Consider the following 24,230-nt stretch of genomic DNA (forward strand, 5'->3'; position numbering starts at 1 on the left):
GTGCAAGAACCCAGATTACTCTACTTTGATCTGCAAATTTTATGCCTTATGGTAGATCCTTTTGCTGAAATGCCTATCTTCACTTTTCCCACATTAAACTTGATTTACCAAGTTTTCACCCTCTCTCAAATATAAGTCAGTTAGCTATTGTTGGGAAGATGCTGCAGTAAAATAGCTAGTCAGTTTAGAAAAGTTCAATGAAATCAAACCAAGTCAACATGGTTTTATGAAAGAGAAATTATGTTTGACAAAATTGCTAGAGATCTTATGAGGATATTACAAACAGCTGATAGAGCAGAACTAGTAGATGTGCTGTACTTGGAAAAGCATCTTTGTCAGACTGGAATGCCTAAAGATCCGTAACAGAGTTGTAGAGTCATAAAGCAGAGAAACAGGTCTTTTCGCCTAACTGGTCCCTTTTGACCAAGGTTCCCATCTGTACTGGCCACATTTTCTTGCGTTTGGCCCATACCGCTCTAAACATTTCTTGTCCAGTAGGCTTCTCCAAATGCCTTTTGTACTTGCCTCAACCACTTCTTCTGGCAGCTTATTCCATATTCTGAGCACCCTTTGGGTAAAAATGGGTGCCAGTTAGGTTCCTATGAACCTCTTAACCTTCAGCCTGTGCCTTCTAGTTCCTGATTCCCCAGCCTTGGGGAAAAAAAGACAAGGTCATTAACCCTATCTGTGCCCCTCATGGTTTTATCTGTTCTTGATTCGAAATTACTTCCTGTCATTGTTAATAACTTGTAGAGGTGAAACAGTGTAAGGTATCTAACTGTTCAGTGATGAAATGAAACTAGGTGGCTGGTATGCTGTGAACAGAGTATTTACACTGTGGACCATGTTATTTAACGAGTGCTCAAAAAACTTGGCATGTGGAGTTCAGTATAGGAAAATAACATCATGCACTTTGGTAGGAGGAATAAAAAGATAGACAATTACCTAAATAGCGAATTGTAAGAAAAGAATTAAATGTGATTCCTCCTTGGTATATATTAAAATAAAATGGAAGTCTTTAAAACAAAATGGTGTAGGTTTAGAGTGGGATTGTTTTGAGCAATGCAGGAGAACCAGTCCACAGCAGTGTTTTGAGAAAGTTAAGGGAATAAAAAGTCTGTAACCATAATAGTGGGTAATGATGAGAAGCATGTTTGTCTGGTGAAGGTGAGATCATTGTGTAGGTGCAGTTACCAAATGCATTGGAAAGTACTACGTAAGGGGTTGTGAAGGATATAAAAAAGGGCAATTCCTTTGTGAGCGAGATAAAAGCGAAGGAGGGTGAGGAAGAGAGGAAGAATCCTCTCAAGACTAGCGCTAAAGTTGGAGAAGGTATGTCAGGAGGGTAAGAGTATGTCGAGAGAGAGAGAGAGAGAGAAGGCTGTGTGAACATTGTCAGCATTCTGCAGAGCTGCTCATTCAGTGGATAATAATTATTAGTTACTTTTTTGTCCTGCTTCATTAACAATTTGCTTTCCTATTTATATTGCATGTTTTATATAATTTTAATTATTTCTTGTACTTAAACGTGTACGGTGTCTGCTTTGTTTGTGAGTACATATGCAAGGGCCTGTTGCTGAATCAGGAAGGAACATAGAACAGATTTTAAAATAATTTTGGTTATACAATAGGCATTGTTGGCAGGATTCAGCACAATGGATACTCTGTTTCACAAACAACATGATGTACCCGTAGGCATGACTGAGTTTCAGGTACTGGGGTGAATGGGCAACACCTATAATTTTGTGGCTGTAGCCAACCCAGCATATTGTCCACATGTTACCCTCCCATATTTTGGAAAGCTGAGATGGAAAACAGTTGTGGTCATGGTAGCCACTCTGCTAATTAAGATTGGATTTCCAGAATGTGAAAAGAGTAAGGCTATGGCTTGTTGAATCTTGCTGTGTGCTTTGAAAATGGTATTTGACATGTATTGGGCTGCAGAGCAAAAGAGTTTCTACCCTTACTGAGGAAATGGGAATTCAAGGACTGTAGGATGTCATTTTATCTGAATCAGTTAAATTGGCCGACAAATGAGCTGACAAAGCTGAAACCCAGCAAACCACCCTAGCATGTAAACAGCTTGAAGCACAGCAGGAAGATTAGGCAAAGATGATGGATCATGTCCTGGATCCTGTCAAAATGAGGCCTTTAATGGCCAAGGACTGGATTCTCGACAGCTGGGATGATGATGTATGGTATTGTGTCAACAGTCAGTATGCTGATGGTCCTAAGGATCTTCCACCCAGGTATGAGCAGAACCTTATATGTAAGAACCCAAAAGTATGGGCCCTCCCAGTAACAGTCCACAACAATGCTGGGAGGTGGTTGGATGTTACAGGAGGAAAGAGTGACTAGGGCAGGGAAGTGTGGAAAAGGGGTCCTTGTTGGATAAGTATGTGAAAAGGAATGAAGAATGGAAGAATGTTTCGCTGCATGGTTAGCTCAGTTGCTGGCATGGTGCATTTGGCCACGGTGGAGGCTAATGATTTGCTCCCTCTCTCAAGGGAAAGTGTTACTACTAATAAAATGCAGAATAACAATGATGACCTTTACAGATTTGTTCTTGTGCGTTCGACTTGTGTTAGTGCTGGAGTTCAACCCAGATAAATGTGAGGTGATTCATTTTGGAAGGTCAAATATGATGGCAGAATATAATATTAATGTTAAGACTCTTGGCACTGTGGAGGATCAGAGGGATCTTGGGGTCCGAGCCCATAAGACACTCAAAGCTGCTGCGCAGATTGACTGTGTGGATAAGAAGGCATACGGTGAATTGGCCTTCATCAACCGTGGGATTCAGTTCAAGAGCCAAGGGGAATTGTTACAGCTATATAGAACCCTGGTGAGAACCCACTTGGAGTACTGTGCTCAGTTCTGGTCACCTCACTACAGGAAGGATGTGGAACCCATAGAAAGGGTGCAGAGGAGATTTACAAGGATGTTGCCTGGATTGGGGAGCATGCCTTACGAGAAAAGGTTGAGTGAATGTGGCCTTTTCTCCTTGGAGCGATGGAGAATGAGAGGTAACCTGATAGAGGTACATAAGATGATGAGAGGCATTGATCACGTGAATACTCAGAGGTTTTTTCCCAGGGCCGAAATGGCTAACACAAGAGGGCACAGTTTTAAGGTGCTTGGAAGTAGGTACAAAGGGAGTGTCAGGGGTAAGTTTTTTTATGCAGAGTCGTGAGTGCATGGAATGGGCTGCCAGCGACTGTGGTGGAGATGGATACAATAGGATCTTTTAAGAGGCTCCTCGATAGGTACATGGAGCTTAGGAAAATAGAGGGCCGTGGGTAACCCCAGGTAACTTCTAAAGTAAGCACGTGTTTAGCACAGCATTGTGGGCCGAAGAGCCTGTATTGTGCTGTTAGTTTTCTATGTTTTTAATGAGAGTTGATCCCTTTGCAGTAGTCAGGGGATAGCAGGGTATACCTTAGCACACTGTAGATGAAGGAATTGCAATGCTTCAAGCAATTGTTAATCATATGGGCATTTATCATAGAATGGGGTTGGATCATTTGGTTGAGGAGATATTAAATCAGGGGCATATAAGCAGAATGGTTTAATATTTGTCCTTACATTTAAAAAAGGGAGCCTTGTGATGGCATGCAGGATAGACCATGGGTAAGTCATTGGATAGGATAGAGGTATTGAGGAAGATTAACAATATGAAAAACAAGTGTTAAAGTTTTGAAGTCAAAGGAAGGGATGGGGCAAATGTGTAAAAGGAGACTTGGATGCTACTGTGCATAAAACAAAACACCTACATGCAGACGCAGCAGGTAATTAAGAAAGCATTTGGCATATTGGCCTTTGTGATTAGGGATTGAATCTTATACAATTGCAATAATGATTAGCAATTTTTAGGTGTTGGTGAGACCACATCAGGAATACTGAATAGCATTTGGGTCTGCTGATTTAAGAAAGAATATTCTAGCAGATCAGAAGAAATTCTAGGTTAATTTGTAGGATGAGAAAGTTGAATTAATTAGAGCCGTATTTTTGAAAGACATACAAGATCCTAAGTAGGTTTCAGCAAGTTAGCTGTCGTGTGATCATTTAAAATTAATGTATTTGGAAATTTCTTCTCAGAGTGTGGTGAATCTCTGAAATTATCTACTCTAGGGTGCTGTGAAGGTACTTAATAAGGAGAAAGATTTTTTGGAAGATTGGGGAACTGGCACAGAAGAGCAGATGAGGTCTGGAACAGATCAACCATGATCGGATTTGAATGGTGAAGCAGGCTTGAGGGGCCAAGTGGCTTCTCCTGCTCCTGTTTTCTTGTATATAACAACATTTATTTTGCTTTGTTTGATCAGAAACTAAATTTGATGAAGAATTTTAAGTATCTTGTTCTACAAGGACACCATTTTATATAAATCACGGTGTTTTCATGTTTTGAGGCACAACAGAAAAGATATTTGAAGAAAAAAAGGACTTGTATGATGTTTATATTGATAACCAAAATGTGAAAACTGACCATGAGCACCTACAGCAACTGCTGAAAGTCAACAATGCTGATAAGGACAAATACCGGAAGCTCAATGACCAGAGGTAAACTGAGTACTTTTGCAACACCATCTTCGTGCCTTCCTTTCCTTAAATCTGATACATTGGGAAATTTTAGAACTGTACTGCTGCCCAAGTGAAAACTGAAGGTTTATATGGATACTGTTAATGGGTACTTTCCTCATTGGAAAAAGGTGGTGATGAACTTTTTTTCTGAATGGCTGAAATCATTGTGGTAAAGGTACACCAAAGTGCTATTGGTATGCTCAGCAACAATAAAGAACAAGCACCTCCATGACGGGGGTCATATGTCTGGAGGAAAACACAAGGGGACAATGTTGGGTTTGCATCCTAACATTGCAGGATGTTAGGATGCAAACATCCTTCTAGCTGCAGACTCTTATTCTGAGGAATGGCAAAGAAACCTTTGAGAATTGCTGTAGGGCATCCAGAGATTGGACACCCTATATCCACAAGGTGGACAGTGTCAGTCTTCTGTAGTGCGTCTACTTCCTCAAAACTACCTGCCCCTCCACCTATCTTCATATCATATATAGAACAGTACAGTACAGGCCCTTCGCCCACAATGTTGTGCTGACCCTTAAACCCTGCCTTCCATATAACCCCCCACCTTATTTCCTCCATATATCTGTCTAGTAGTCTCTTAAACTTCACTAGTGTATCTGCCTCCACCAAAGACTCAGGCAGTGCATTCCAGGCACCAACCACTCTCTGAGTAAAAAACCTTCCTCTGATATCCCCCCTGAACTTCCCACCCCTTACCTTAAAGCCATGTCCTCTTGTATTGAGCAGTGGTGCCCTGGGGAAGAGGCACTGGCTATCCACTCTATCTATTCCTCTTATTATCTTGTACACCTCTGTCATGTCTCCTCTCATCCTCCTCCTCTCCAGAGAGTAAAGCCCTAGCTCCCTTGATCTCTGATCATAATGCATACTGTCTAAACCAGGCAGCATCCTGGTAAATCTCCTCTGTACCCTTTCCAATGCTTCCACATCCTTCCTATAGTGAGGCGACCAGAACTGGACACAGTACTCCAAGTGTGGCCTGACCAGAGTTTTTCATATTATTTCCATCAGTCTTCACTGTGGAAGACACTAGCAATATGGTGGAAGTTCCTGGTGTCAGGGAGGATGAACTGTGTGAAGTTACCATAACTAGAGAGAAGGTTCTTGTGAAACTAAAAGGTCTGAAGGTAGATAAGTCACCTGGACCAGATGGTGTACAGCCCTGAGTTCTGAAAGAGGTGGCTGAAAAGAATGTGCAGGCATTAGTATTCATTTTTCAAGAATCACTAGGTACTGGAATGGTTCTGGAAAATTGGAAATGTCACTCCACTCTTCAAGAAGGGATAGAGGCAGAAGAAAGGAAACTATAGGCCAGTTAGTCTGACATCAGTAGTTGGGAAGATGTTGGAGTCGATTATTAAGGATGATAGCTCAGGGTACTGGAGACCATGATAAAATAGGCCATAGTCAGCATGTATTTCCTCAAGGGAAAATCTTGCCTGACAAACCTTTTGGAATTTTTTAAAGAAGTGTCAAGCAGGATAGTCAAACGAGAATCTGTTAGTACTTGGTTTTTCAGAAGGCCTTTGACAAAGTGCCACACATGAGGCTGCTTAACAAGCTGCGAGCCCATGGTATTACAGGAAAGATTCTAGCATGGATAAAGCAGTGGTTGATTGGCAGGAGGGAAAGAATGGAAATAAAGGGAGCCCTTTCTGTCTGGCTGCCGGTGAATAATAGTGTTCCATGGGGTCTGTGTTGAGACCGATTCTTTTTGCAATATATGTCAATGATTCGGATGATGGAATTGATGGCTTTGTTTCAAAGTTTGCAGACGATATGAAAATAGGTGGAGAGACAGGTACTTTGAGGAATTAGGATACAGAAGGACTTAGACAGATTCGGAGAATGTGCAAAGAAATGGCAGATGGAATGCAGTGTTGGGAAGTGTATAGTCATGTACTTTGGTAGAAGAAATGAAAGGGTTGACTATTTACTGAATGGAGAGAAAATACAAAAAACTGAGGTGCAAAGAGACTTGGGAGTCCTTGTGCAGGATTCCCTGAAGGTTAATGTGCAGGTAGGATCTATGATGAGGAAGACAAGTGAAATGTTAGCATTTGTTTCAAGAGGACTAGAATATAAAAGCAAGATGTAATGTTGAAACTTTCTAAAGCACTGGTGAGGCCTCACTTGGAGAATTGTGAGCAGGTTTGGGCCTCTTAGAAAGGATGCGCTGAAACTGGAGAGAGTTCAAAGGAGGTTCACGAAAATGATTCCAGGATTGAATGGCTTGTCTTAAAAAGAGCGTTTGATGGCTTTGGACCCTTATTCACTAGAATTCAAAAGAATGAGGGGTGACTTCGTTGAAACTTATTGAATGATGAAAAACCTTAATAGAGTTGTTGTGGAGATGATGTTTCCTGTGGTTGCAGCGTCTTAAGACCAGAGGACACATCCTCAGAATAGAGGGGCGTCCTTTTAGAACGGAGAAAAGGAATGATATCTTAAACCAGGGAGTGGAGAATTTGAGGAATTCTTTGCCACAGGCAGCTGTGGAGGCAGTCTTTATGAATATTTAAGGCAGAGGTGGATAGATTCTTGATTGATCTAGGCCATGAAGGGATATGCGCAGAAGGCAGGTAGTTGGGGCTGAGAGGAAAACTGGATCAGCCATGATGAAGCAGACTTGATGAGCCGTGGCCTAATTCGGTTCCTATATCTTATGGGCTCGTAGAAACATAGAAAATCAACAGCACAATACAGGCCCTTCAGCCCACAAAGCCGTGCCGAACGTGTACTTACCTTAGAAATTGCCTAGGGTTACCCATAGCCCTCTATTTTCTTGAGCTCCATGTACCGATCCAGGAGTCTCTTAAAAGACCCTATCGTATCTACCTCCACCACTGTTGCCGGCAGCCCCTAATCTCGGCGAAAAAAAAACAACTTACCCCCTGACATTTCCTCTGTACCTACTTCCAAGCACCTTAAAACTGTGCGCTCTCTTGCTAGCCATTTCATCCCTGGGAGAAAGCCTCTGACTATCCTCAAGATCAATGCTTCTCATCATCTTGTACACCTCTATCAGATCACCTCTCATCCCTCGTTGCTCCAAGGAGAAAAGGCCGAGTTCACTCAACTTATTCTGATAAGGCATCCCCCCCCCCCCCCCCCAATCTCCAGGCAACATCCTTGTAAATCTCCTCTGCACTCTTTCTATGGTTTCCATATCCTTCCTGTAGTGAGGAGACCAGAACTGAGCACAGTACTCCAAGTGAGGTCTGACCAGGGTCCTATATAGCTGCAACATTACCTCTTGGCTCCTGAACTCAATCCCATGATTGATGAATGCCAATGCACCATATGCCTTCTTAACCACAGAGTCAACCTGCGCAGCAGCTTTGAGTGTCCTGTGGACATGGACCCCAAGATCCGTCTGATCCTCTACACTGCCAAGAGTCTTACCATTAATACTATGTTCTGCTATCATATTTCACCTACCAAAATGAACCACCTCACACTTATCTGGGTTGAACTCCATCTGCCACTTCTCAGCCCAGTTTTGCATCCTATCCATATCCTGCTGTAACCTCTGACAGCCCTCCACACTCTCCAGAACACCCCCAACCTTTGTGTCATCAGCAAATTTACTAACCCATCCCTCCACTTCTTCAACCAGGTCATTTATAAAAATCACGAAGAATAGGGGTCCCAGAACAAATCTCTGAGGCATACCACTGGTCACCGACTTCCATGCAGAATATCACCCATCTATAACCATGCTTTGCTTTCTGTGGGCAAGCCAGTTTTGGATCCACAAAGCAACGTCCCCTTGGATCCCATGCCTCCTTACTTTCTCAATAAGTCTTGCATCGGGTACCTTATCAAATGCCTTGCTGAAATCCGTATACACTATATCTACTGTGCTACCTTCATCAATGTGTTTAGTCGCATCCTCAAAAAATTTATTCAGGCTTGTAAGGCACGATCTGCCTTTCGCAAAGCCATGCTGACTATTCCTAATCATATTATCCTCTCCAAATGTTCATAAATCCTGCCTCCCAGTATATTTTCCATTAACTTACCAACCACTGAAGTAAGACTCACTGGTATATAATTTCCTGGGCTATCTCTACTCCCTTTCTTGAACAAGGGAACAACATCTGCAAACCTCCAATCCTCTGGAACCCCTCCCATCCCCATTGATGATGCAAAGATCCATCGCCAAAGGCTCAGCAATTTCCTCCCTAGCCTCCCACAGTATCCTGGGGTACATCTTGTCCAGTCCTGGTGACTTATCCAACTTGATGCTTTCAAAAACCTCCAGCACATCCCCTTTCTTAATATCTATATGCTGAAGCTTTTCAGTCTGCTGTAAGTCATCCCTACAATCGCCAAGATTCTTTTCCGTAGTGAATACTGAAGTACTTCTGCTATCTCCTCCGGTTCCATACACACTTCTCCACTGTCACACTTGATTGGTCCTATTCTCTCATGTCTTATCCTCTTGCTCTTCACATACTTGTAGAATGCCTTGGGGTTTTCCTTAATCCTGTCCACCAAGGCCTTTTCATGGCCCCTTCTGACTCTCCTCATTTCTTTCTTAAGCTCCTTCCTGCTAGCCTTATAATCTTCTAGCTCTCTATCATTCCCTAGTTCTTTGAACCTTTTGTAAGCTTTTCTTCTTGACTAGATTTACAACAGCCTTTCTACACCACGGTTCCTTTACCCTACCGTCCCTGTCTCTTTGGAACGTACCTATGCAGAATCCCACATAAATATCCCCTGAACTTTTGCCACGTTTCTTCTATACATTTCCCTGAGAACATCTGTTCCCAATTTATGCTTCCAGGTTCCTGCCTGATAGCTTCATATTTCCTCATACTCCGATTAAATGCTTTCCTAACTTGTCTGTTCCTATCCCTCTCCAGTGCTATGGTAAAGGAGGTAGAATTGTGATCATTATCTCCAAAATGACTCATGGACAGAGTGAATCTTTTATAAGAATGGAGAAAATGCCACTTCTGGTCGTTGCTTTCTCCTGTATAGAAATGGAATTCAACATGAAAATCATCAGCAGAAGTCGCCACTTTGTCCTCATCTTAATTAAAGCTACACTGAAGTCTGGAGCCAAGTTGTCATGATGTTATCCTTGTGTGCAATTTAATAGTATTGTCAATGACCCCTTCCCCTTAATGGCAGATGGTAGGTGGATTAAACAGTAATTGAATGAATACATTGTCCTTTTTTCTAGATGGTATTTTTTTTAAATTTTTGTAGATGTTTTTGTTGTAGGTGTTTATTAATGTCATATGAAGTGAACTGAATTAGCTGAAGGTTGGATTGGGTGATGGTGCTATTTCAGGACTGGGCTGAGATCCACTATTCATATGACTAAAGATGATGCTGTAATTCACGCAATAGATTCACTTTTCCATTTGAAATCTTGTTTAAATTTATCCAGCCAAATCAAATTTTGCATGTGCATGTCTGTCAGTTAATTGTGGTATTTATAAGTCATTTTAAATCTTTCCAACAGACAAATGCTGCTTTATTCTCAGGAGGTGGGGGGAGATTGCAGCACCAATGAAGAGGATCTGTTCATTATGTAAGTAATTATCTTTGCACAGGGGGAAAGTAAAGAAATTTTAGACCTAATAGAGCTTTGACCAGCGACCAATCTGGACATCAGAAGTTTGAGAGGAGATGACTTCACTCAGCTCCACTGCCCGAGTAGGAAAAGAGAGCAGTGGGTTGCGGCAGTGAAATTCATCTTTGACCAGCAACCAATCTGCATTTGAGATTGATTAGAAGAGCAAATTAAAGGAAGGCAGGGCGACCGCAGCGGCCATCATCTGTGGATAGAGTCAGAGTGGTGAACTTGAGGCTTTTTCTCTTCGAGGCTTCAGTCAGAGAAATCAAAGAAACGGAAATCTCTAGGTTAAGTTTTTTTTCCCTTCCCTTTTTTATTACTGCTCAGCTATGACAGTAGAGATTCCAGGCAAGATCGTGGAATGCTCCTCTTGTAGGATGTGGAAAGGCAGGAAGACCTCCAGTGTCTCTGACCACTCAAACTGCAAGAAGTGCACCCAGCTGCAGCTTCTAACAATGCATGTTAAGGAGTTAGAGCTGGAATTAGATGAACTCCGGATTACTTGGAGGCGGAACGGGTGATAGATAGAACATAGTTACATCCGACGTGCCAGACACAGGAAAGTGGGTGACAATCAGGACGGGGAAAGGGGTTAAGGAACCAGTACAGAGTATCCCTGTGGCCACCCCCCTCAACAACAGGTCTGTCACTTTGGGTAATGGTGGGTTTGACCTGACAGAGAAAAGTCATATTTGTCAATTCTCTGGCACTGGGTCTGGCTCTTTGACTCAGAAGAGATGGTGGAGGGGTGGTGGGGAGAAGACGAGGCACAATTTGGTGATGGGGATCTGTTAGGGTGGCGGGAGGTTCTGTGGGTAAGATTTCCAGATGGTATGTTGCCTCCCAGCTGCCTAGGGCTGGGACATCTTGGATTGAGTCTTGAGCATTCTTAAGTGGGAGGGTGAACAGCCAGAGGTGGTGGTCCATGTAGATACCAATGACATGGGTAGGACGATTGACGAGGAGTTCAGGGAGTTAAGTGCTAAGTTAAAGGGCAGGACTTCCAAGGTTGTAATCACAGGTTTGCTACCAGTGCCACGTGCTAGTGAGGCCAGAGCTAGGAAGATTAAATTAGATTAGATTATGAGGACACGCAGTCCTCTTTTTATTGTCATTTAGTAATGCATGTATTAAGAAATGATACAATGATTAATACGTTTAATATGTGGCTAAGGAGTTGGTGTAGGAGGGAGGGCATAAGATTTTTGGATCATTGGGCTCTCTTCCAGGGAAGGTGGGATCTGTACAGAAAAGATGGTTTGCACCTGAACTGGAGGAAGGTCTGTTACTGCTGCGTGGTGGAATGTAAACAGAGTTGCATAAGGATGGCTGGAACAGTTGGTGAAGAGGTGAGGCAAAGTTTGGTAAGACCTCCAACAAAGTCAGGAGTCAGAAGGTTGACCATGGTGTGACTAGTGTCCTGAGCTGCGTGTGTTTTAATGCCGGAAGTATCATAGGAAAGGCAGATGAACTCCGCTAGTGAGGCATTATGGGTGGAACTGAGAAATAAAAAAGTCACGACCACATTAATGGGCCTATATTACAGACCACCCAATAGTCCTAGGGATTTAGAAAAATAAATTTGTAAAGAGGTCACAGATTGTTGTAAGAAACATAAGGTTGATATTGCAGGTGATTTTAACTTTAGAACATAGAATAGTACAGCACATTACAGGCCCTTCAGCCCACAATGTTGTGCTGATCTTTAAACCCTGCCTCCTATATAACCCCCCCACCTTAAATTCCTCCATATACCTGTCTAGTAGTCTCTTAAATTTCACTAGCGTATCTGCCTCCACCACTGACTCAGGCAGTACATTCCACGCACCAACCACACTCTGAGTTAAAAAATCTTTCTCTAATATCCCTTTTGAACTTCCCACCCCTTACCTTAAAGCCATGTTCTCTTGTATTGAACAGTGGTGCCCTGGGGAAGAGGCGCTGGCTATCCACTCTATCTATTCCTCGTAATATCTTGTACACCTCTATCATGTCTCCTCTCATCCTCCCTCTCTCCTAGTAAAGCCCTAGCTCCCTTAATCTCTGATCATAATGCATACTCTCTAAACCAGGCAGCATCCTAGTAAATCTCCTCTGTACCCTTTTCACTGCTTCCACATCCTTCCTATAGTGAGGCGACCAGAACTGGACACAGTTCTCCAAGTGTGGCCTAACCAGAGTTTTATAGAGCTGCATCATTACCCCGCGATTCTTAAACTCTGTCCCTCGACTTATGAAAGCTAACACTCCATAAGCTTTCTTAACTGCCCTATCTACCTGTGAGGCAACTTTCAGGGCTCTGTGGACATGTACCCCCAGGTCCCTCTGTTCCTCCACACTACCAAGTATCCTGCCATTTACTTCGTACTCTGCCTTAGAGTTTGTCCTTCCAAAGTGTACCACCTCACACTTCTCTGGGTTGAACTCCATCTGTCACTTCTCAGCTCACTTCTGCAACCTATCAATGTCTCTCTGCAATCTTTGACAATCCTCTACACTATCCACAACACCACCAACTTTTGTGTCATCTGCAAACTTGCCAACCCACCCTTCTACCCCAACATCCAGGTCGTTAATAAAAATCACGAAAAGTAGAGGTCCCAGAACAGATCCTTGTGGGACACCACTAGTCACAATCCTCCAATCTGAATGTACTCTCTCCACCACCACCCTCTGCCTTCTGCAGGCAAACCAATTCTGAATCCACCTGGCCAAACTTCCCTGAATCCCATGCCTTCTAACTTTCTGAATAAGCCTACCGTGTGGAATCTTGTCAAATGCCTTACTAAAATCTATGTAGATCACATCCACTGCACTACCCTCATCTATATGCCTGGTCACCTCCACAAAGAACTCTATCAGGCTTGTTAGACGCGATCTGCCCTTCACAAAGCCATGCTGACTGTCCCTGATCAGACCATGATTCTCTAAATGCCCATAGATCCTATCTCTAAGAATCTTTTCCAACAGCTTTCCCACCACTGACGTAAGGCTCACTTGTCTATAATTACCCGGACTATCTCTACTACCTTTTTTGAACAAGGGGACAACATTCGCCTCCCTCCAATCCTCCGGTACCATTCCCGTGGACAACGAGGACATAAATATCCTAGCCAGATGTTCAGCAATCTCTTCCCTCGCCTCATGGAGCAGTCGGGGGAATGTTCCATCAGGCCCCGGGGACTTATCCGTCCTAGTGTATTTTAACAACTTCAACACCACCTCTCCCTTAATATGAACGTTCTCCAGAATATCAACCTCACTCATATTGTCCTCACCGTCGTCAAGTTCCCTCTCATTTGGTGAATACTGAAGGGAAGTATTCATTGAGGACCTCGCTCTCTTCCACAGTCTCCAGGCACATCTTCCCACCTTTATCTCTAATCGGTCCTATCTTCACTCCTGTCATCCTTTTGTTCTTCACATAATTGAAGAATGCCTCAGGGTTTTCCTTTACCCTGCTCGCCAGGGCCTTCTCATGCCTCCCTGCTCTCCTCAGCCTCTTCTTAAGCTCCTTCCTTGCTTCCCTGTATTCCTCAATAGACCCATCTGATCTTTGCTTCATAAACTTCATGTATGCTGCCTTCTTCCACCTGACTAGATTCTGCACCTCACTTGTCACCCATGGTTCCTTCACCCCACCATTCTTTATCTTCCTCACCGGGACAAATATTGACTGGGAATCCCACACTGTAAAAGGACTAGATGGGATAAAGTTTGTCAGATGTGTTCAGGAAAGTTTCCTTTCTCAGCACGTCGAAGTTCCAATGAGAGAACATGCAGTACTGGATCTGCTATTAGGGAATGAGACAGGGCAGGTGACAAAAGTTTGTGTAAGGGAACATTTTGCATCCAGTGACCGCAATGCCATTAGTTTTAGACTAAATATGGAAAGACATGGGTCTGGTCCACGGGTTGAGATTCTAAATTGGAGAACAGCCAATTTTGATGGTATGAGAAATGATCTAGCAAAGGTGTACTTGGAAAGTGAGAGGCCTTCAAAATGAAATTTTGAGTACAAAGATTGTATGTGCCTGTCGGATTGAAAAGTAATGATAATAAAAGCAGGGGACCTTGGTTTTCTAGAGGTATTGATACGCTAATTAGAGTAAAAAGGAAGTGCATAGTATTTATAGGCAAGTAGGAACAAATGAGATGCTTATGGAGTACTAGAAATGCAAAAGGACACTTAAGAAAGAAATCAGGGAAGCTAAAAGAAGGCGTGAAGTTGTTCTAGCAGACAAAGTGAAGGAAAATCCTCGGGATTCTACAGGTATGTTAAGAGCAAAATGATTGTAAGGGACAAAGTTGGTCCTCTGGAAGACCAGAACGGTTTTCCATGTGTGGAGCCAAAACAGATGGGGGAAATCTCAAATGCATTCTTTGCATCTGTATTTACTCAGGAGATTGACACAGGGTTTATAGAAGTGAGGCAAAGTGGCATCAAGTCCACAGGCCTTACAGAGATTACAGAGGAAGAGATGCTTGCTGTTTGAAGGCAGTTTAGGGTAGATAAATCCCCAGGGCCTGACAAGGTGTTCTCTTGGGCTCTATTCAGGAGGCAAATGCAGAAATTGCTGGGGCCCTAGCAACAGGACAGGATAGCCAATAATGTTCTGCTGTTTAAAAAACACTCTAAACAGAAACTAGGAAATTATGGCCCAGTGAGTCCAACATCAGTTGAGGGAAAGTTATTGGAAAGTATTCTAAAGGACTGGATTTAAGACCACGAGATACAGGAGCAGAATTATGCCATTCAGCCCATGGAGTCTGCTCCAGCATTCCATCATGGCTGACCCCAGATCCCACTCAACCCCATATACCTGCCTTCTTGCCATATCCTTTGATACCCAGACCAATCAGGAAACTATCAACTTCTGCCTTAAATATACCCAGGAACTTGGCCTCCACTGCAGTCTGTGGCAGAGCATTCCACAGATTCACTACTCTCTGGCTAAAAAAATTCCACTTTACCTCTGTTCTATGAGCATTTCTGATATATAGAGTATTTGGATATTCATGGGCCGATTAAGGATAGTCAACATGACTTCGTGCATGGTAGGTCATGTCTCACTAATCCTAGTTTTTCGAGAAAACTACCAGGAAAGTGGATGAGGTCGGGGCAGTGGATGTTGTCTTCTTGGATATTTGACAAAGTCCCACTTGGGAGGCTGGTCAGGAAAGTTCATTCACTCGGCATTCGGGATGAGGTAGTAAAGTGGATTAGGTATCGGTTTTGTGGATGAAGCCAGAGAGTGATAGCGGAGGGTTAACTCTCTGACTGGAGGCCTGTGACTAGTTGTGTGCTGCAGGGATCAGTGCTTTGTCCATTGTTGCTTGTTATCTGTATCAGTGATCTGGATGATAATGTGATTAACTGGATCAGCAGATTTATGGATGACACCAAGACTGGGGTTGTAGTGGACAGTGACGAAGGCTATCATGGCTTGCTGAGGGAAAAATAGGTGGAAAATGGCAGATGGATTTAATGTAGGTAAGTGCAAGATTTTGCACTTTGGTAGGACCAACCATGGTAGATTTTACACAATGAATGGTAGGACGCTGAGGAGTATAATGGGATCTGGAAATATAGGTACGTAATTAATTGAAAATGGCATCACAGGTAGACAGTGTCATAAAGAAAGCTTTTGGCTCATTGACCTTCATAAATCAATGTATTGAGTACAGAAGATGGAATATTATGTTGAAGTTGTATAAGATGTTGGTGAAACCTAATTTGGAGTATCGTGTGCAGTTTTGGTTACCTACCTCCAGGACAGATGTAAACAAGGTTGAAAGAGTGCAGAGGAGATTTACAAGGATGTTGCCAGGTATGGAGGAAAGATTGAGAAGGTTAGGACTATTTAGAATGTAGAAGATTGAGAAGAGATTTGAGAGGTATATAAAAATTATGAGGAGTATTGATAGGGTAAATGCAAGTTGGGTTTTTCAACTGAGCTTGGGTGGGACTACAACTAGAGGTCATGGGTTAAGGGTGAAAGGTGAAAAGTTTAAGGGGGACATGAGGGGAAATTTATTCAATTAGAGGGTGGTCATGCGAGTGTGGAATGAACTGCTGCATAAGTGGTGCATGTGGACTTGATTTCAATGTTTTAAGAGAAGTTTGGATAGGTACATGGATAGGAGGGATAGGGATATCTCCAGGTGCAGGTTGTTGGGAGTAGGCTGCTTAAATGGATCGGCATGGACTAGATGGGCTGAGGGGCCTGTTTGTGCTGTACTTCTCTATGATCTGTGCAATTCAGGAAAGTTAGCATAAGTTAATTCTCACAAAACATACAGGCTCAAATAAATTTGATCAGTGCCATTTTATTAAAAAAATGGCATGGCACTTAATGTTTTATGGCATGACCTTGTAAGACAATAATGCAGAATTGAGTTTAATTATGTTATTTTGCAGAAAGTAAGTAAAAGGTTATTGGAACCAATATGAACTTTCAATAACGGGGAATATAGGTAGATCAGAATTCTGTCTAAGGTTGAAAGGTAAATAATACAAATATCTTGGAGTGAAGCAGAGCTCCTCTTCCAAGATTTTCTGAGAATTAATCCTTCCCCATGTTGCTGGGATTTTCTGAATCAGAATGCCAAAGGAAAGAAGTCGATGGTGAACCAATTTTTTTCTGTCAGTGAGATGTGGTTAAGGACTTGCCCATGGCCTCCTCTACTGTCGCATTGAAGCCACTCTCAGGTTGGACAAACACCTTGTATTCCGTCTGGGTAACCTCCAACCCGATGGCATGAGCATTGATTTTTCAAACTGCCGGTAATGCCTAACACCCCCTTCACCGTTCCCCATCCCCTTTTCCTTCTCTCATCTTATCTCCTTGCCTGCCTGTCGCCTCCCTCTGGTGCTCCTTCCCCCCTTTTCTTTCTTCCATGGCCTTCGGTCCTCTCCTATCAGACTCCCCCTTCTCCAGCCCTGTATCTCTTTCTCCAATCAACTTCCCAGCTCTTAACTTCATACTTCTCGCTCTTCTGGTTTCACCTATCACCTTGTGTATCTCTCTCCCTATCCCCCACCTTTTAAATCTACTCCTCATCCTTTTTCATTCAGTCCTGCCGAAGGGTCTTGGGCCAAAATGTTGACTGTACTGGTTTTCCACAGATGCTGCCTGGCTTGCTGAGTTCCTCCAGCATTTTGTATGTGTTGCTTGAATTTCCAGCATCTGCAGATTTTCTCTTGTTTGTGTAAGGACTTGCACACATTTGTTGCCTTTAAGTAATTTGACAAGTGAGTTCATCCATGTTACTTTTGATAATTTCTTGCAGGTTCTTCATGGAACAGAATAATCGCATTTTTCAAATGTTGTTGGAAGTTTCAGCATGCCAAGACAAAACGCTAACAGCTGACCATGTAAGGAGTATGGGGCTGGACCCCCAGGGGGATCGCATCTTCCTGATGGATCTGCTTGAGGTTTATGGGATTGATGTAATGCTGGTTATTGACAATCCCTGTTGTCCATGATCCAGGACTGGTGAACTGCTGTACAAACTGGACGGGTCCAAGATAATAATTAAATTGATACATAACATTTAAAAAATATATAAAAACCAAGTGCAATTGTACCATGGCACACAACGATTTCTTGAGCTGTGCCCAGGTCAGTTCACAAACCACTAGTTTTCTCCCTTTTCCATTGTCAAAGTACATAAAGACTTTGAAGAATTAATCTATGGAATAAATCAGGATGGCTTCACTGCAAGAAAAGCTAATCTGAAGGAGTTTTTTTGTATAGCAAGTGTTCTTGATTATTGCCTTCTGTTGACAAAAGCTAATGTGATTTTTTTTTGATTGCTATTTGTGACTTGTACAATAGCAGTTGTATATGGTATATGCACATGTGGACTTTCGTGCACATACACAAATGCATTTCCAGCGCACAGAGACTCTATACTGTTCCACTGAATTGCAGGGAGATGCCTTTTTGTATTGCTCTTCAGCCAAGATTGGATTCTACTTTTTGGAAAGTGTTTAACTTGATTTCATAAGGCCATCACTAAGCTGTGTTGAGTAGTTACATGGTATTGGCAATCACCCACTCGTTTTTAAAGTGAAGATTTTGACCACTAAATAATGAGGTGCACTGTAGCATGATAATTAAGAAAGAAATAATTTCATTGAACTTCCATTTTAAATATTGTACCATCAGACTTTTAAATTGACCCTGAATATGCCTCTAGTTTTGTTACCATTACTTCACCTGTTGCAGGTAACTTTATAATGTTACATGCAGGTAAATTTCACCAACTACCACGTATCAAAGCATTACAAATTATTGTTCTGAATACGATTTAAATCATACCATTTCAGAGGTAAAGAACGAAAGATATTTGATGCCACAGTCAGGTTACTGGGTCAAGTTGGAAAATGTTTCTCAGTATTACTTTTAAGGCCATAAGGAAAGCAAGTAATAAGATTCATGTTTTTTTTCAACCTAGTATTAGCATCTTTGTTCGCTTAGTATGAAAGCATGTTCAGTATTGTGCTAGAAGTTATCCTCTTATTGGTAGAGTTGTTTGCAATTCTTTCCTGCTTTGACATTGTTTATTGGTTGAGTAACAAAAGTGACCAAGTAACAAAGCTAAATTATAAATGATTTTATAGCAGTTGAAGGAATGGTGAAGCCTTGTGTCAGGAAATCAAATAAGGTGTGATGGAAGATGCCAGATGTCAATTGTGTGTGTGCTCATCTCTCCTCAGTGTATTTTTGTGAGAATGAAAACATGAGAATTGGAACTGATGGTTGAGGAGACAACTTCACTTCAGCAAGTACTAAGAAACATTAGTGGAACTCCAAATTAAACAAGGTAATTATAGGCCGATTAGATTAAAAGCCAAAATGGCTTAAAATTATTTCATGTCCAGTCAGATTACAGCCTAGTTACTGGTTACCTAATTTTAAAACCAATAAACAAATTGAGAATGTGTTAGAAAGATTCACAGAAGTAATATCAGGAATTAGAGATTAACTATGAGACTCAAGAATTTATTTTCTCCTCCTACTGGGAAGCAAAAAAGTGCAAAAGAAAGTCTGATAAAAGTACTTAAAATTAAGTGATAGTGTTCAGTGATAAATCAGTTTAAGATCATCACAAAACTTTCTTCAGGCAGTGCTAATAATACAAGTAATCAGAAACAGGTTCAGAATGAGAATAGAAAATACAGTGGAAATGAATAAATTTGTCAAATGAATTGGATGTAGTGGATAAACAACTGATAAAAGTTAAGAATAGCTTTCTTTGGTGTGAGTAGTTTTAGCAACTACTACTACTACCTCGACTCAGGCCTAGGGGGCCAGCGTCGGGCAAAACAAGGACATTGGTAACACTAGAGACGGTGTGGTAAAAGCTACTGCAGCGATTAAATTTTCCAGATGTACAAAGCAGAATGGTAACTGAGCTTATAAAAGTATTGAACCTTTAGATAGAACTCAATTGAACAATTTGATCACTTTCATTAATTTTAATATTACTAAAGCAATACACAATGGATCATGGGAAATGTATTGGTAAAAATGTAAAATGAGTAATTTTTGTGTGGTTATCAACCACCTTTTTGTCCATCAGTGTGACACTGTCAATATAGTAAAGTGCAATAGACCTATCAAAGGTATTTGTATAATTTAAGTTCATACCTAAAGTATTGGTTTACATTCCCCATAACTTCTCAAAATTAAATTAATCTTTCGGATTTTTTAACTCTGATTTTTGTATTGGTTAGTTTACTGAAGGATATTGGCACCACCTAAAGGTTCAGAAAATATGAACCTGCACTAGTACTAACGTTTGTACATATGCTGCTGACCTTATATAAAATCATAATTTTAACAATTTACCATTGATGTTGTATAGTGTATAGCAGTTTGTTTTTGTTATCCATTGAGTGCAAGCTTCACATTTTTCATATTTAGAATTGTTTCTATTATCCAATAATTTTGTTTGTTCTTTAAAAAGTGAAATTTTACTTCAGCTGTGCAATCAAGGTTACGTTCTCTTGTTTGAAGTTGAGATGAACATACTATAAGATAAAGATAAGTCCATTACAGATATGTTCTAATGGTCTACACCTGATGCATTTTTAAGTGTGCAATAGTAAGAGTGGGAGGAGGTTACTTAATGCTGAACTGATAGTACATTGAACATTGTTGTGCTGCACTTTGAAATGAATGCTGGACTTGACAGCTACTTGTGCATTTAATCCTTGTAATCCTTATGATTTTGCTTAATTCACGGGTGGCCTGTTTCACTAGGTTTGAAGGTAACTTCTGGAAATATTTAGTTAAACTTGTGTATGCTACTGCCTCTCACATGGGAGAGAATAGACACTGAAAGTTTTATCCACCTGTGCTATAGTGGCATGGTTTATCTGTGGCTCTGTTCTGTTAAAATAGTTTTGGGAGCTATAGTTAAGCATTGCACGTGCTTTTTAAATGAAACCAGTGGTGATGTTTACATCTATCAATTCAGTTCAGCAACCAGATTAGCTACTTTGCTGCCTTATTTAAAAATTACTTTGACAGCTGGCTATATTTCTTAATGCTAATAATATCAGTAAAAGCAAAACATTAATTCTTTATCATTCCATTGTTTTAACATGAGCCAACACTCCTTGATGTCAAAATCATGCTATTAAGCAGTAGTAACTATCATGTAAATATGATCAGTGATGGGAGGTAGTGTGAGAGTGCAAGTTAAGCCTGAAGTGCTACAATTCAGTTGAACAAGTGTGATGTTGTATTTAACCTTCCAAAAATCTGACCTTGCAAAGCAGATACAAGTTATCATCATCCACTCAGATTTTTTATTTTCAGTGATATTCACCCTAAATTTAGATCAAAGATATACAGGAGGTTTATAAGATATGATGGACTGATTTGGGCATGAAGATTGTACATTATTTTTCATTTTAAATCTTTTTATTGCACTTCTCTTTGGTTTGTCTATGGATGTCAGTGCCCTTTTTCAGCATTTGTAGATGTTTTTCCATCTCATTACTCTGCCCAGATGTATCAATATGCCCAACCATTGTGCATTTGCAATAATACTGAATCTGCCTCAGACACTGCCTAAGAGATAAGCAAAGAAATCTAATTCCATGAGGTAATATTATAATTATCTTTTCCAGATATGGTATGATGTAGACATCAACATCTTTAATAAAACATTCCTAAAACTGTATAATACTAAACAGTTAATATATTATTTTAAGTTGCTTTATTCTGAACTGTAAGATGCGTTATTAAATAAATCCAAGAAGCTGAGGTCAGTAAATAATTCTGTGACTTTGTAAAGTGTTTCTAATAGATGTAGCTTACGCTAGATGGAAGCAGAAGCATTTAGAATTGATGCACCTCTCTGTGCTATTGCTTTGTAATGACTTCTCTGCTGAGGAAGCTATAAATCTTCAGCCTTTCTCCAGTGTGGAGACCGCTTTGCTTCCTGGAGATCAGGATCTTGATTAGGTTTATTATGGCAGAGTTAAATTTGTCTTGGGTTATTAATGAGAGAAGAAAAATTTGATATTTAAAATAAATACTGGTTATCAATGTATTAGCGTGATAACTGGCCCTTTTTCACTCTTGCCTCCACTCTTTATATGCACTTGTTACAGAATGATTAGTGGTGGTAAATTTGCTCAACAGGTTCTAAAATGTTAGATGCTTGATGAAATGTGTCAGTCTTAATTGGTGTTAAACATAATCAAAGTATAAATGGCATTTGATGAAAGGGACTGAAGTAGGGGAGCATCTGTACTGCCACTGGCCTGCCAGGAACATAGTGAAAATTAGGCTCTTGATCTATCTGTGTTATGCACTTAAATATAAAGTTTTGAAGAACTTTTGTTAATCTGCTTAAAACTCTGGATTCAACATTGTTGTATTAACCAGTGATAATGTTCTAAAGGTAAATACTGCAGATGCTGGAAATCTGAAATAAAAATACATTACCAGAAGCAGTCAGGTCAGTCAGTATCTGCAGAGAAAGAACTTGTTGGATCCCTAACGTTTCAAAAGAAACCTGTTTAGACCTGTTGAGTATTTTTAGTATTTTATACATTTAGATAAATGTTGTAGAGATCTTTGTTCAGTTGTTGCATAAAACACACTGTGAAGGTTGTGTGTTCTTTACTGATGGGAATTGAGAGAAAACAGACAATTTGGACTTGAAAACTGCTGTCAAGGTTATTAAAAATGTACTTTTAAAATAATAGGTATATGTGAAGGAATGTAAATTTCTCACTGTCTTCTGTTAATTTTGTACTCTGTAAATCTGAATAGATGTGCCTAATATATTTTCTAATTAAAAGTTATCTGTAGTAAATCTTGTTTTGTCAGAGGTGATGTATTCTTGCCATACGGATATTTCTGTTTGAGCCACATTATGCACTTGTAAAAGAGCCCCAGTTTTAAGTGGGCCTGTTACAACATGCTGTGAATGTATAGCACTATATTAAAATATACTTCAGCTTTAGTCTACTCAATATTTGTGTGCCTTTAATATATTCAGAAACAGTCGATGAGGATGTCTCCAAAGATAATACAGATTGGCAATGATTCTGTTAGACTATTAATGTTGTACATCAATACTGTGAGAATGAGCACCACCCTAATTTTTGTGCTCTGGTCTCATTGGGACTTGAATCTGTGAGATTCAGACTTCATTGGTAATGCCATCAACCACAAAGCTGGCTGGTTTCTATCAGCAGATGGATGTGAGTGAAGTATCAACTTCAGTTTCCTTTTTTTTAAAAAAAAGAGGGATGGGAAGGCAGGAGTGTATTTATATAGCCATTTGTTCTGAGGTGTCTTGTGATCATCCCTTCCATGGAGCTTTATTGGCATTATGCAAGGATTGTAGATATTTTGAAAATGCATCTAGAACGAGTTTGAAGATGCCAGATACTTCCTGTATTAGAAAAGCTACATTTTAGGCAACAAGGTTGTAACGAGGATTCAGCACCATTTTTCCAGAAGATTCCGTTATGTTTGGAACCTGGAATCATTAGCCTGAGGGAGTGGTGGAGGCAGGTACTCTCACAACATTTAAAAATTATGTAGTTGAGTGCTTAAAACACCAGGCCCACGAGGGTTATGTGCCAAATGCTGGAAAATGAGACTAGTATTGTGAAGAGCACACACAAAACACTGGCGTGTCTGAAAATTTAAAGAGTCAATATTTTGGGCTGAGACCCTTCTTCAGTATTGGAAGGGAAGGGAGAAGATGCCAGAATAAAAAGAAGGGGAGGGAGGACTAGCTAGAAGGTGATAGGTGAAGCCAGGTGGGTGAGAAAGGTAAAAGGCTGGAGAAGAAGGAATCTGATGGGACAGGGGAGTGGACCATGGGAGAAAGGAAGGAGGGGCACCGGGGGAAGTGGTAGGCATGTGAGGAGAAGAGGTAAGAAGCCAGAGTAGGGAATAGAAAAAGAGGCAGGGGAAAAATTACTGAAAGGAGAAATTAATGTTCATGCCATAAGGTTGGAAGCTACCTAGATGGAATATGGGGTGTTGCTCCTCCATCCTGAGAATGGCCTCATTGTGGTAAAAGAGGAGGCCATGGACTAACATCAGAATATAAAGCATTAGCCACCAGGACATTACACTTTTGGCAAATGGAATGGAGCTGCTCAACAGAGCAGTTCCTCATTTTATATCAGGTCTCACCAACGCAGAGGAGGCTGTGTTGCGAGCACCGGATACAACAGATGAACTCAAACAATTCACAGGTGAGGTGTTGCCTCACCTGGAAGGACTGTTTGGGGGCCATAATGGAGGTGAGTGGGCAGATGTACCATTTCTATCACTTGCAGGGATAGTTGCTAGGAGGGAGATTGGTGGGGAAAGATGAATGGACAAGGGAGTCGTGGAGGGAGTGATCCCTGTGGAAAGCAGAGAGTGGGTGTGGGGTAGATAAAGTTGTGTTTGGTGGTAAGATCCCATTGAAGATGCTGGAAATTATGGAGGCTGATGTGTTGAATGCAGAGGCTCATGGGGCGGTAGTTGACTACAAGAGG

At 41.1% G+C, this 24,230-nt stretch overlaps 1 protein-coding gene across 1 annotated transcript in view; it reads left to right on the plus strand.

Annotated features, from left to right (window-relative positions):
- The window catches only part of dennd11 (DENN domain containing 11), a 47,072-nt gene extending 24,396 nt beyond the window's left edge, over positions 1–22,676 (plus strand). Inside the window, exons 7-9 of the mRNA XM_072267682.1 lie at positions 4,410–4,560; positions 10,082–10,150; positions 17,489–22,676. Of these exons, the coding sequence (XP_072123783.1) occupies positions 4,410–4,560; positions 10,082–10,150; positions 17,489–17,684 (416 nt within the window). The 3' untranslated portion in view covers positions 17,685–22,676. The remainder of the gene's footprint in view (positions 1–4,409; positions 4,561–10,081; positions 10,151–17,488) is intronic.
- Positions 22,677–24,230: the final 1,554 nt, after the last annotated feature.

The sequence above is a fragment of the Mobula birostris genome, chromosome 9, assembly GCF_030028105.1.
Source record: "Mobula birostris isolate sMobBir1 chromosome 9, sMobBir1.hap1, whole genome shotgun sequence".
Taxonomy (NCBI): Eukaryota; Metazoa; Chordata; class Chondrichthyes; order Myliobatiformes; family Myliobatidae; genus Mobula; species Mobula birostris.